Source organism: Heloderma suspectum, chromosome 1 (assembly GCF_057233095.1).
Source record: "Heloderma suspectum isolate Gila_16-S chromosome 1, 16-S_ref, whole genome shotgun sequence".
Taxonomy (NCBI): Eukaryota; Metazoa; Chordata; class Lepidosauria; order Squamata; family Helodermatidae; genus Heloderma; species Heloderma suspectum.
In genome coordinates this window covers 352951825-352966690 of record NC_139458.1, presented here as the reverse complement: position 1 = coordinate 352966690, position 14866 = coordinate 352951825, and the positions used below count along the sequence as shown (strand labels likewise).

At 43.8% G+C, this 14866-nt stretch overlaps 1 protein-coding gene across 1 annotated transcript in view; it reads right to left on the bottom strand.

The window, feature by feature from the left end:
- Positions 1-2091: 2091 nt before the first annotated feature.
- Positions 2092-14866, bottom strand: part of ZDHHC14 (zDHHC palmitoyltransferase 14) — a 136206-nt gene continuing 123431 nt past the window's right edge. Inside the window, exons 9-10 of the mRNA XM_084827919.1 lie at positions 3596-3661; positions 2092-2190 (exon numbers count right to left, since the gene is read on the bottom strand). Of these exons, the coding sequence (XP_084684045.1) occupies positions 2152-2190; positions 3596-3661 (105 nt within the window). The 3' untranslated portion in view covers positions 2092-2151. The remainder of the gene's footprint in view (positions 2191-3595; positions 3662-14866) is intronic.

Genomic DNA, 14866 nt, shown 5'->3' with positions numbered 1-14866 from the left:
AGGTATTGAATTATTAATACTCATTGTATGTGCCGGTTTTTAGGATTTATCACACAATCCTATGTGTGTTTACTCAGAAGTCAGTCCCACTATGTTCAATTGCCAATTGGGCTTTCTCCCAGGTAAGCATGCATAGGACTGCGGCCTTAGCTGCCTTCCCAAGATCTCTGTAAATTTAATTAGAAATAAATACACATTGGATTGCACTGTTAATTCTTGAACATTAATGTCTACACTAAGTGGAATTGCCAAATGCAACCTGCTCTGTCAGCTACACTTTTGGGTACAAGGTTGGCATGTACCTGGGCAAACAAACCCTGATGGAGGGGAGGGAAACAGAAAAAAATCAGTTGCAGGGAAAGGAGAAAGAAGGTGTGTGTTTCAATCCAGTTGGCTGTGTGGACGTTTCTGTTGGAGTGGGAGGGGGGACATACAGTATAACGAAGGAGCTTAGGGAAGGCTAGAGGGTAATGTTGGAGCGCTAAAGAAGTGTGCAGGGGTGCTGCTTAAATGGGAAGGGATCTGCCCATGAGGGCTGAGTTGAGAGGGTGAAGCTTCCATAGAGTATCATATTTTGAAAACCTAAAAAGTTTGCGTTTCAGTGGGTGGGTGGGTGAAAAAGCGTATAACACCGCTGCATTCTCAGATGTCCAATTGATATAACACTGCCTTACTCTCAGCTGCACTGTTTTTAGATCCCAGTTGAAGGATGTATATCTTACAAGGTTGTACAATCTTAGAAGGAGGTGTGGCTGTGACTGTCAAGAAGGGACCTGCACTTCTGAATTTACCACTACACTACTGGGCACTACACCACACTAATTAAATGGCATATGACTACATCTTGCCAGAATCTGGTATATAATGTGGGATCTATTCTAATATAACTTCTGTGCAAATAATACTGAGACAATTGTATAGGAGTAATCAACAATTAAAGCTGAGTTATATGAACAAAGAATCTTAACCAGAAACTGATATTTTTGCTCCTCAGAATATTGCATTTAATATTGTAACAAAGCTAACTATTCCCCTTCTATAACTGAATCATTAACAAAAGCAGTTTGCTCTTGTAAATTATCACTCATTCAGAAATTCCAAATGGAGCTTCCCAATCTTCAAGGGCTTCCCTGTTCGCATGAATGGAAACGGAAGTATAACGTACACAGGATATATATGCTTATTTCAAACTGCTGCTCCTAACTCCAAAGGTTTTCTTTCCTCAGTGTAGAAGAGTATATTTACCACAAATATTTTGACTCACTGGGCTTGGGATCTGGATCTGAGAGAACAAATATAGAAAAGGTTATGACAAAAATCTGGGAAATATTCCTTCAGACTTACTGTATGCACTAATTTCTAGGAAATACAATGTAAATTAATATAATGGTGGTATATTATCCCAGTGAGAATACACAAAATGAGTGCAGAATAGTCTTGAAAACACTGGAATGTTTGTAGTCCACTGGGTTCATGTTCTCACATATGCTAGAATGTCCATGAGTGCGAGATGGTTAGTCTATGGTACTTGAAAAAATTGAGATCCTATTGCAGTCAGCATTCTCTAAGACATGGGTAGTGAACCTCTTTCAGCCTGAGGGCTGAATTTCAGAGAAGCTCTCAGAAACTGCATCCCAGTGGTGGGTGGGGCCAAAGACAAAGGTGGTGGGGTCATAATTAGAAAAATACTAAAAATGTTAGCATATTGTAGCTTAAAGTTGTTACTTCCAGTAACTAAGCCTTAGGAGATGCATTTCAATCTTTTAAAGTGGGGAGGGGGGGACTGCACAAAAGCCAAGAAACCACCAAATTATTAGTGGCTGGGGGAAGGGGTCATGACTATCTGGGGAACCAGAGAGGGCCAGATTTGGCCCCCAGGCCTGTGATTGCCCACCCCTGTTCTAAGGATATAAAAATTGCTCCTTCTGAAGAACTTTGATCAGAAAGTTCTACTCTTTTAAGAGTAGAAATCTTTTAAGATTTTGGTATGCATATTATTTCTGGCAGCCAAATCTATATGGGTAAGCAAATGGAAAAGTTCAGTTTCACCCTCTTAAAGAGAATGGATTAATAAAGTTTGAGAAGTTGTGACAGTGGTGAAACCTGCTTCTTAAATAAATGAAAAGAAAAAGCCTGGAGGTTTAGATAACTTTATTCCAGTCTGGTTCCTTTTCCCCTATCTGGAAACACCTAAAAAAAGAAAAAGAAATGCTGTTTCAGCATGACTTAACTGCATTAGAATACCCTCCTTAAAGAATTTCAACTGACACCAACACTACAATATTTTCAGCACCAGATCAAGACATTTTTATTTGCCCAGGCACTTTAAATTGGTTTCATTGCCTCTGTCTGCTTTATCATTTTAAAATTTGGTTGCCTCTCAGTTTTATTATTATACTGGCAAAAGGACCCGGCTTTGCACAAGTTGGGAAGAGCCCTTAGTTTGAGACAACAAAGTCTTACACACCTGTCAGAGTTGGATACAGCGAAGCCTTCAAGCAAAGTTACACAGTTGCCAGAGTTGGACACATTATGCCTAGCCAGGCCCCTAGGTAAAACCCCTGCCATGGTGACCCCCATAGCCCTTTGAGAGAAGGTTCTGTTTGTTCTTCATCTCCTGAAGACTCTCTTGAGCTTCCCTGTCAGTTATGGCTCCCTTCTCCGCTCTTCCTTGCCCCAACCCCTGCTGTATCTATCTGTATCTAATTTCAGATCCTTCTACATTACCCCCCCTTTCTTAAAAAAATTAACTTTCCCACATCCCAGACAGAGGTAATTTCATAACAACTGGATGTACCATTTTCAAGTCCATCGAGGACAATCCCTTCCTTCCTTCCTTCCTTCCTTCCTTCCTTCCTTCCTTCCATATGTATGTATGTATGTATGAAGATGAAGGGATGAAATGCTGTGATGTGCTGTTTTTATTATTTTGTATTTTTAATTATTGTACACCACCTAGAAATCCATCAGGATAAAGGGCAGTCTAGAAACATTTTAAAATGCATTAAAATAAATAAATTTTGGTGTTTTGATTTGATGTTTATTTTGATATCGGTATGTAATTTTGGTATTTTTTCTTGCAATACCTTCAATAAATATAATCTTTATAGAGAAGGAGGCATACTTACCTCGTTATCCCAGTCTCTGTGGTAAGTGGGGCCCAACAGTTCATATCAAGGCAGTAGAAGACTCTGCCCAGAACATATATATATTTTGATATTTATGTGACTATGCCCACATATTCTATCACATTCAGAGTTTCAACTATAGAACCATCCAAACAAAATACGGTTTCAGATAACTTTTTTGGGGTGATGTTCATGGATTTGTTTTATAAGCTTTGGAATTTACATATTGCAAAATGGCTTTGCTCTATTACAAAACTTTTGTAATGAAGGTCATAGGAAGAACAACATTCAGGAAGACTGACATTTCTTTTTCACACCAGGAAAGGAAATTCACAGTCACATTCCTGTACAAGATGGATAGTATCCTGCATTTGTGAATGTCTTTATCCCAGCGAAGAAGTTATTTCCCTTTTCCCATCCCTGCAGGCTTGGCTAAAAGTCTCAGTATTTTTCGGACAAATGCTTACCTTTCTTGCAGTATTATATTGTAATACTACAGGCAGGGTCTTGTTCATTTTACTTCTGTACATAATCTAGTATAAAATAGGCATTATAAATAATTAGGGTGAGCTGAAAACTGCAGTCAAAATTTAGTTTCTTTTTTTAATGATATTTCTAGGCCACTGTTCAGCATATCCTCTTAAAGCCATTAACAATATAAAACCAAAATATAACATGATCATTCAAAATGCACTGAAGGTAATAGCGGCCCTGCTCCAAAACTTAATGAACTTCTTCTTTGCAAGTCGCAAACAAAGAGGTTGCTACAAAATGTTATGGCGAAAACCTTTCAGTGCTACTTTGGCTGAAAATGGAAATAGAAAGTTGAATGGTCTAGAAATTTCACAGAACACATCTCCCAGAAATGATAAAGTAGAAGGTTTCAATATACTTCAGCAAAATATTTGACATCCTAAAACATTCTCAGCTTTGAATGACGTAAGAACTGAATCATCAATTTTAAAAGTATTTTTAAAGCAATGCTTGACACTAAAAACACAGATTGCTGATGGTAATTAATATTTTAAGGTTATTTGGAAATAATAGATTACTACCAAATCGATGTTTTCTAACAGAAAACCTTTCTCGCATCTTAAAATTTTGGCCTGGATTAGTCAGAAAGGAAAATTCACAACAAAACAGCATTTTGGAATTAATTTTCCTACTGAAATCAACAGGACCAACAAGTTTAACTTTGGCTAAATCATGCCCATTGTTTGAGGTGGCAATTTAATTTGGCAGCTGCAGGTTCTGTACTACATCTGAGAAGGATGTTCTCTAGCGTAACTGTAGGTCATGTCGGCACTGTGTCATGTCTCTCCCTCACCTTGTCTGCCTTCTTTTAACAATCAATTATGAATTACCTTTGTAAAAAAGGAGTCAGCCTCTGGACTGTTTAGCAGCCTGTCACCTAATTTTAGATATGTGAGGATGCTTATTCAGAGGGACTACAAATGGACATACTTAGAGAAGTTCCAGTCAACTCTTTATACAGCAGTTGTGTTTACTACAAGTACATTGGCCATAAAGTATTTCCACAGGGGTGGGCAACTTGTGGCCCTCCAGATGTTTTGGCCTACAACTCCCATCAGCCTTAGCCAGCATACCCAGCCATAAGGAACCATGGGAACTGTAGGCCAAAACATCTGGAGGGTCACCAGTTGCCCACCCCTAAGTAACACATTCAATGTTAATGAGAAGAATGTGTCCCTTGAGCAAGGGGGTGTCTCCACCAGCGATTTACTCCACAACTCCACCACAAGTTGCCCATCCCTGTGGAAATACTTTATGACCAATGTACTTGTAGTAAACACAACTGCTGTATAAAGAGTTGACTGGAACTGCTCTAAGAATGTCCATTTGTAGTCCCTCTGAATAAGCATCCTCACATATTTAAAATTTGGTGACAGGCTGCTAAACAGTCCAGAGGCTGACTCCTTTTTTACAAAGGTAATTCATAATTGATTGTTAAAAGAAGCTGGCTGCATGTTGAGGTTTAGGGATCCATGACATCATGGCCATCCAGCAGCCACCCCAGAGCTTATCAGGGAAAAACTAGATTTCCTGGGACTGCTTAAAGCCTGGTTCTGTTCCTTATGTCAGGTTCTCCGTGGTATAGCTCTTGTGTGCCCCAACCCCCACATTTACCTCAGGTATGCTAGCCCAGCCCAGGGGTGTGCCTTGACCCCGGTCAAGCGATGTTTCCTGTCCTGTGTTGCCCAGCACACACCAGTCAGTGTCTACTCAGAAGTAACTCCCATTGTGCTTAATGAAGGTTGCACACATCAGAATTTACAGTGATCCCCCTGAACTGAAACACAGACTTTAAAGCACTGTTTCCCTGAAGCCTGTAAAGTGCTTTACCGAACCTGCAATTCTCCCTGGCTTGGCCTGGCCTTTGGAAGCAACTAAATCACACCTCTGTTACAGTGATGCTGTGCAGCACTGGGTTACAGTGGGGGCAGGTTTCTCTGTCCCTGTGTTTACTGCTCTCTTTTCCAGAACGAACCCATTAGTGTCTCCTCAGAAGTAACTCCCATTGTGCTGAATGAGGCTTGCCCTCTGAATGCCCACATCAGAATTTACAAAGATCCCCCTGAATTGAATATAGAGTTTAAAGCACTTTCCCTGAAGCCTGTAAAGCACTTTACTGAACCTGCAATTCTCTGTAGCCTGGTTTATTGCCTTGGGAAGTAACTACTTCACACCTTTGTTATAGATATCCTGCAGTTAGAAAGGGGGCTGGTTTCCCATCCCCGTGTTCCCCTGCCTTTCCTAGGACAAGCATATGTGTGTCTACTTGGAAGTAACTCCCATTGTGCTCAATGAGGTTTACTCCTGAAATGCAGGTGCATCTGGAGTTTCAGGGGAAAGGAGAAAAAGGGGGAGAGTGGGGGGGAGGCTATCTTGTTGATTGAGCAGCCCCTGCCAGTCAGATGATGACCACTCCAACACCCACCAGGAAGTATGTTCTGTGAAGCAATTTTTACTGGTGCGGAGCACTTGCTCATGGAGCCCTGCACGGACCAAAGTGCAGCAAAGCCGATTCCTTTTTAAAAATCCAGTACTACTCCATTTGCTTCTCCTTCCATTGTCGTGGAGACACAGTCCAAGTGTGATGTAATGGTTATGGCAAGGGTAGGCAACCTAGTGCCCTTCAGATGGTTTGGACTACAGTTCCCATAATCCCTGACCATCTGCCATGCTGGATGGGCCTTATGGGAGTTTTAGGCCAAAGCATCTGGAGGGTGCCAGGTTGCCTACCCCTGGGTTATAATATCAGACTAGGATTGAGGAGAAGCAGATTCAAATCTGCACCCAGCCATGATGCTCACTGAGTAATCTTGGGCACTATCTCTCAGCCTAACCTACCTCCACAAGCTTGTCTTTACAAAACAAAACTAAAGTTTATAAAAGCTTGGAAGCCTTTATTGACCTGCTGCTCCCCAATGCACGTACACAAGTGTGTAAGAATTAAATATATGTTTTTCCAGAAGAATACTATAACACTGGTGTACCTATGTTAAACAAGAGTGCTGCTTAAAGCATGGGGTTGCCCTCAGAAACAGGATTGTTACTTCATATATTCTACTGGCCTTGCATTCAGAACAGATTCTGGGTTTGAGCCCTGGCTAAAACCAAGTCCCACAGGCAGTGAAAATTACGAACAATATTGGCATAGTTTGTAGCAACGTGGTGTCACCAGATGTTTGTCAAATGCCACATAGATCTAGTAGAAAGATGAACTATTCCCTTGCTACGATTGTTCCCACTTAAACTAAAGAAGGAGTGCTTTGCAATACCAAATTCATGAGAGCACATTTATCTGTAACCACGAGAAGCAAATGCCAACTTTAACTGGGACTAATATTTACCAGCTCTGTTGTAGAATGCATGACTTCCACCATCCTTAGGTCAGGTGCCAACTCAATAATTTGCTCACTGGAAATTGATTTCTTTCATCAGGAGTTAAAACATCTTCTGGATTTTTTTTCATCAAAAGGAGATATATAAAATATTAAAATACCTATATGAATAAATACATGTTGTTGTTGTTGTTGTTGTTGTTTTAAAAAGCAAAGACAAGCAGGTGGACAACAATCCTTCATTTTTTTCACACGGGAATATTATAATGGTGGCATTAGGATGTAAGGCTAAGCCATAGTTTGCTTTAACCATGCTTTCTTGAAGCCAGAAACTCACAGATGAATCTGGAAGTCAGGGGTATATCCACCCCACCTTGTCATGGTCAGATCACTACCTGGTGACATTGGACTTCTCAGTTCCACAACCCCTCCGCAGGGGTGGAGGACCTATTAAAATGATTTGCCCCAGGCATCTTATGGATCCAAATGGATTCCTGAACATGCTTGGGGATTCTGTGGAGCACGCAAACGGCCACTCAGTCAAGACCCTGGTGGCTGGCTGGAAAGCTGCAATCACTGGGGCATTAGATCGGGTGGCTCTGAAACACCTTCTCCCCCTGAACAGGGTTCAAACTGCACCATGGTTCAATCCGCAGTTACGAGCCCTGAAACAGGAGGTGAGACGGCTAGAGCGCCAGTGGTGGAAGTCTCGCTCCAAAGACAATCGGACATGGGCTAGAACTGTATCTTCAGCCTATCACGTAGCGATGAAGGCAGCAAAAAAGGAATACTATGGTGCCTCTATCGCGTCCGCAGAATGCTGTCCAAGGAAGCTGTTCCAAGTGGTCCAGAGCCTGGTCCATCCAGTTGCTCCAGAACCACTGGAGCATTCCAAGGCCTCCTGTGAGGCCTTGGCAAGGCACTTTGCAGATAAAATTGATCAGATCAGGAGTGTTATTCCATGCGCCATGGATACAGTTAGTGAGCGAGAGGTGGCCTGTGGCAAACCAGTTTTGTGGGATTGGTTCCAGCTTCTTCCTTCTGATGAAGTGGACAAGGTGCTTTCATCTGTAAAGCCAACCACCTGCTTACTTGATCCTTGCCCATCTTGGCTTATTATGAGCTGCAGAGAGAGACTGGATGAGGGGATCAAGGTGGTGGTGAACGCCTCCCTTGAGGAGGGAGCGATGCCATCAGCCCTCAAGGAGGCAGTGATAAGACCGCTCTTAAAGAAGCCCTCCTTGGATCCCCAAGTTCTGAACAACTTTCGCCCAGTCTTGAATCTGCCATTTTGGGGCAAGATAATTGAGCGGGTGGTGGCGATGCAGTTGAAGGCACACTTGGAAGAAGCCGATTATCTAGATCCATTTCAGTCAGGCTTCAGCCCTGGGCATGGGACAGAAATGGCCTTGGTCACCTTGGTGGATGATATGAGGAGGGCTCCGGATAGGGGAGAATGCTCCTTCCTTGTTCTCCTCGACCTCTCAGTGGCTTTTGATACCGTTGACCACGGTATCCTCCTGGACCACCTGGAGGGGTTGGGCATTGGAGACACAGTATTACGGTGGTTCCGGTCCTTCCTCTCCGGCAGACACCAAAGGGTAGCACTGGTAGAGGAGGTGTCGGATCTGTGGCCGCTCACGTGTGGGGTGCCACAGGGTTCCATCCTCTCCCCGATGCTATTTAACGTCTATATGAAACTGCTGGGGGCTATCATCAGGAGGTTTGGGGTGCGGTGTCATCACTATGCGGATCACACACAGCTCTACCTCTTGTTCAAATCTTCACCAGGGTTGGCTGTAGCATCCCTGTCCAAATGTCTGGAGATGGTGAGTGGCTGGATGGGGAGGAATAAGCTGAAGCTGAACTCTGACAAGACCAAGGTACTTTTGGTGAGAGACAAGAGTAAGTTGGGGGATGTTGACCTGGTGTTGAATGGGGTATGGCTACCCTTGAAAGGCCAGGTCCGCAGCCTGGGGGTCATTTTAGACTCCCAGCTGTCCATGGAGGCTCAGGTGTCAGCCGTGAGCCGGACAGCATTGTATCAACTCCATCTGATACGGCGGCTGCACCCCTACCTTCCCGACCATCTGCTCCCATCGGTAGTACATGCCCTGGTCTCCTCTCGTTTAGACTACTGTAATGCGCTCTGCATGGGGTTACCCCTGAAGATGGTTCAGAAGCTGCAACTGGTGCAGAACGCAGCGGCTCGCCTGATTAAAGGCAGCCGCCGGCGTGATCACATCACTCCAGTGCTGAAGGAGTTGCACTGGTTACCAGTTGTTTTCCAGGCCAAATTCAAGGTGTTGGTTTTGACCTTTAAAACCCTATATGCTTCTGGCCCAGCCTATCTCAAGTGCCTCCAGAAACACCAGACAGGCCGCTCAACAAGATCAGCCTCGGATGGCCTTCTCTCTGTCCCATCAGCCAGGACAGCTAGGCTGGTGAGGATGAGGGAGAGGGCCTTCTCTGCGGTAGCCCCCACTCTGTGGAACTCCCTCCCTAGGGACCTCCACCATGCCCCCTCTTTAAATACAGTAGCTTCCGCCACACACTGAAAACTTGGTTATTCAGGCAGGCATTTGGAGTAGGTTAGGGTATTTTTAAATAATGTTTAATGTAGACTTTTACTGTTTTAAATTGTACTGCTGTACATCGCCCAGAGTGGCCAGGTGACCAGCCGGATAGGCAATTAAGAAATTTAATAAAATAAATAAATAAATCAAACAAAAAGAAGTTTATTTTGTCTGATGCCTCCCACCACCTCTGAATAAGGTAGGGCTGAATATCCCACACACTCTTGCAGAACCATTCATCCTCCACATGTGGAGGAGCATATGGAGAAGTTTACCTGATTACTTCCACCATTTTGAACTGTTCTTCCCCTGGGGACATTTCAAGTATCAGTGACTTCTCTCTCTCTCTCTCATTCTGTGTGTGTGTGTGTGTGTGTGTGCGTGAGAGGGAGAGGGAGAGGGAGAGGGGGAGGGAGAGGGAGAGAGAGAGAGAGACCAACCGACCTACGGATGACCAACCACTGCTTCAAGTGGTGGCTTGGTTGCATTCAGCAACCCAGTGGCATTCCTTTGTGATTTGGTACAAAGTGTCCCATGGAAATGACACTATGTCATATAAATGGCACGTATTTATATAGAGGAGCAAGTGTAATCCTACCTGCAGTCTGAAGTGGTACGGACATTCACAGGCCAGTGTTGACAATCCTGCATGCCTCTGCTGAATGTCCAAATATACAGCGATACAAGCAAATGCGGACCATTCATAATGTTTCAGATAGTTTCTAGATGGAACAAATGAGCTTTGTGGGCAGAGTGGATTAAAAAAAAATCAAATAACAAATAGATAAATATACTCAAGATAGATTAGGCTTGAAAGAGTAAATGACTGCTCTGGATCTGAGAGTATGATCTGAAGGCAGATTATTCTCAGCAAAGAGTTTATTTTATGTGTTTCTGTGAGAAAGGAAAATTTGATAGCATCGCATTCTATGTAATATTCATTGAACTAACCTAAAGTGACAATATTACACTTTTAGAACAAAACCTATTATCCCCAGATCACGAACAAGAATTAATATTTGAAAGAATTAAAACTATTTGTTGTTTATTCATTCAGTCGCTTCCGACTCTTCGTGACTTCATGGACCAGCCCACGCCAGAGCTTCCTGTTGGCCGTCGCCACCCCCAGCTCCCCCAAGGTCGAGTCCGTCACCTCCAGAATATCATCCCTCCATCTTGCCCTTGGTTGGCCCCTCTTCCTTTTGCCTTCCACTTTCCCTAGCATCAGCATCTTCTCCAGGGTACCCTGTCTTCTCATTATGTGGCCAAAGTACTTCAGTTTTGCCTTTAATATCATTCCTCCAAGTGAGCAGTCTGGCTTCATTTCCTGGAGGATGGACTGGTTTGATCTTCTTGCAGTCCAAGGCACTCTCAGAATTTTCCTCCAGCACCACAGTTCAAAAGCATCTATCTTCCTTCGCTCAGCCTTCCTTATGGTCCAGCTCTCACAGCCATAGGTTACTACAGGGAATACCATTGCTTTAACTATGCGGACCTTTGTTGTCAGTGTGATGTCTCTGCTCTGAACTGTTTTATCAAGATTTGTCATTGCTGTCCTCCCAAGAAGTAAACATCTTCCGATTTCCTCGCTGCAGTCAACATCTGCAGTAATCTTTGTGCCTAGCAAGACAAGTCTGTCACTGTCTCCACGTTTTCTCCCTCTATTTGCCAGTTATCAATCAAGCTGGTTGCCATAATCTTGGTTTTTTTGAGGTTTAACTGCAACCCAGCTTTTGCACTTTCTTCTTTCACCTTCGTCATGAGGTTCCTCAGCTCCTCCTCGCTTTCAGCCATCAATGTGGTATCATCTGCATATCGGAGATTGTTAATGTTTCTTCCAGCGATTTTAACTTCAGCCTTGGCTTCATCAAGCCCAGCACGTCGCATGATGTGTTCTGCGTACAGGTTGAATAGGTAGGGTGAGACTATACAACCCTGCCGTACTCCTTTCCCAATCTTAAACCAGTCCGTTGTTCCGTCGTCTGTTCTTACTATTGCTACTTGGTCATTATAAAGATTCCTCAGGAGGCAGACAAGATGACTTGGTATCCCCATTGTTTTGTTTATAATGCCACTGTTCGATAGTGTGAACATTCTTTGGTGCTTCCCTTTTTTGGTATGGGGATATAAGTTGATCTTTTCCAATCTGTTTTCCATTCTTGTGTTTTCCAAATTTGCTGGCATATGGCATGCATCACCTTGATAGCATCTTCTTGCAAGATTTTAAACAGTTCAGCTGGGATACCGTCATCTCCTTTGTTCAGTCGTTCAGTCGTGTCCGACTCTTCGTGACCCCATGGACCAGAGCACGCCAGGCCTTCCTGTCCTGCGCACTCTCCCGGAGTGTGCTCAGGTTCATATTCATTGCATTGGTGATGCTATCTAGCCATCTCATCCTCTGCCGTCCCCTTCTCCTTTTGCCTTCAGTCTTTCCCAGCATCAGGGTCTTTTCCAGAGAGTTTTCTCTTCGCATTAGGTGGCCAAAATATTTCAGCTTCAGCTTCACTATCTGTCCTTCCAATGAGCACTCAGGGTTGATTTCCTTTAGGATGGACTGATTTGACCTCCTTGCAGTCCAGGGGACTCGTAAGAGTCTTCTCCAGCACCACAGTTCGAAAGCATCAATTCTTCGGCGCTCAGCCTTCCTTATAGTCCAGCTCTCACAGCCATACATTTGTTGTTGTTGTTGTTGTTCAGTCGTTCAGTCGTGTCGGACTCTTCGTGACCCCATGGACCATAGCACGCCAGGCCTTCCTGTCCTGCGCTCTCTCCCGGAGCGTGCTCAAGTTCATATTCATTGCATCCGTGATGCTATCTAGCCATCTCATCCTCTGCCGTCCCCTTCTCCTTTTGCCTTCAGTCTTTCCCAGCATCAGGGTCTTTTCCAGGGAGTTTTCTCTTCGCATTAGGTGGCCAAAATATTGGAGCTTCAGCTTCATTATCTGTCCTTCCAATGAGCACTCAGGGTTGATTTCCTTTAGGATGGACTGATTTGACCTCCTTGCAGTCCAGGGGACTCGTAAGAGTCTTCTCCAGCACCACAGTTCGAAAGCATCAATTCTTCGGCGCTCAGCCTTCCTTATAGTCCAGCTCTCACAGCCATACATTACTACTGGGAAAACCATAGCTTTGATTAGACGGACCTTTGTCGGCAAGGTGATGTCTCTGCTTCTTACTATGCTGTCTAGGTTGGCCATAGCTTTCCTCCCAAGGAGCAAGCGTCTTTTAATTTCATGGCTACAGTCACCGTCTGCGGTGATCTTGGAGCCCAAGAAAGTAAAATCTGTCACTGCTTCCATTTCTTCCCCTTCTATATGCCAGGAAGTGATGGGGCCAGATGCCATGATCTTCGTTTTTTTAATGTTGAGTTTCAAACCAGCTTTTGCACTCTCCTCTTTCACCCTCAACAAGAGGCACTTTAGATCCTCTTCGCTTTCTGCCATTAGGGTGGTATCGTCTGCATATCGGAGGTTGTTGATAATTCTCCCAGCAATCTTAATTCCGACCTGTGATTCATCCAACCCGGCATTTCTCATGATGTACTCTGCATATAAGTTAAATAAGCAGGGTGACAATATGCAGCCTTGTCGTACTCCTTTCCCAATTTTGAACCAATCGGTTGTTCCATGTCTGGTTCTTACTGTTGCTTCTTGACCCTCGTACAGGTTTCTCAGGAGACAGGTAAGGTGGTCTGGTACTCCCATCACTTTAAGAATTTGCCACAGTTTGTTGTGATCCACACAATCAAAGGCTTTAGCGTAGTCAATGAAGCAGAAATAGACGTTTTTCTGGAATTCTCTTGCTTTCTCCATGATGCAGCGAATGTTGGCGATTTGATCTCTAGTTCCTCTGCCTCTTCTAAACCCAGCTTGTACTTCCGGTAGTTCTCGGTTCGCATACTGCTGAAGCCTAGCTTGTAGGATTTTGAGCATCACCTTGCTGGCATGTGAAATGAGCGCAATTGTGCGGTAGTTTGAACACTCTTTGGCGTTGCCCTTCTTTGGAATTGGAATGTAAACTGACCTTTTCCAGTCTTGTGGCCACTGTTGAGTGTTCCAGATTTGTTGACATATTGAATGCAGCACTTTAACAGCATCATCTTTTAGGATTTTAAATAGTTCGGCTGGAATACTGTCATCTCCACTAGCTTTGTTGTTACTAATGCTTCCTAAGGCCCACTTGACTTCACTCTCGAGGATGTCCGGCTCAAGTTCAGTGACCGCACTATCATGGCTATCAGGGACATTCAGATCTTTCCTGTATAGTTCTTCTGTGTATTCTTGCCACCTCTTCTTAATCTCATCTGCTTCTGTGAGGTCCCTGCCTTCTTTGTCCTTTATCATGCCCGTCTTTGCACAAAACGTTCCCTTGAGATCTCCAATTTTCTTGAAGAGATCTCTAGTCTTTCCCATTCTGTTGTTTTCCTCGATTTCTTTGCATTGTTCATTTAAGAAGGCCTTCTTGTCTCTCCTTGCTATTCTCTGGAACTCTGCGTTCAGTTGCATATATCTTCCCCTTTCTCCCTTGCTTTTCGCTTCCCTTCTTTCGTGAGCTACTTGTAAAGCCTCATCAGACAGCCACTTTGCTTTCTTGCATTTCTTTTTCTTTGGGATGGATTTCGTTGCTGCCTCCTGAACAATGTTACGGACCTCCGTCCATAGTTCCTCAGGCACTCTGTCTATCAGGTCTAATCCCTGAAATCTATTCCTCACCTCCACTGTATATTCATAAGGGATATGATTTAGGTCATACCTGAACGGTTTAGTGGTTTTCCCTACGTTCTTCAATTTCAGCCGAAATTTTGCAAGAAGCAGCTCATGATCTGAGCCACAGTCAGCTCCAGGTCTTGTTTTGACTGACTGTATGGAGCTTCTCCATCTTTGGCTGCAAAGGACATAATCAATCTGATTTCGATATTGACCATCTGGTGACGTCCATGTGTAGAGTCGCCTCTTGTGCTGTTGGAAAAGAGTGTTTGCTATGATCAGCATGTTCTCTTGGCAAAACTCTATTAGCTTTTGTCCTGCTTCATTTTGTACACCAAGGCCATGCCTGCCTGTTATCCCGGTGATTTCTTGACTTCCTACTTTAGCATTCCAATCCCCTATGATGAAGAGGACATCTTTTTTTGGTGTTAGTTCTAGAAGGTGTTGTAGGTCTTCATAGAACCGATCAACCTCAGCATCTTCGGCCTCAGTGGTTGGGGCATAGACTTGAATTACTGTGATGTTGAATGGTTTGCCTTGGATTCGTACTGAGATCATTCTATCATTTTTAAGATTGTACCCCAGTACTG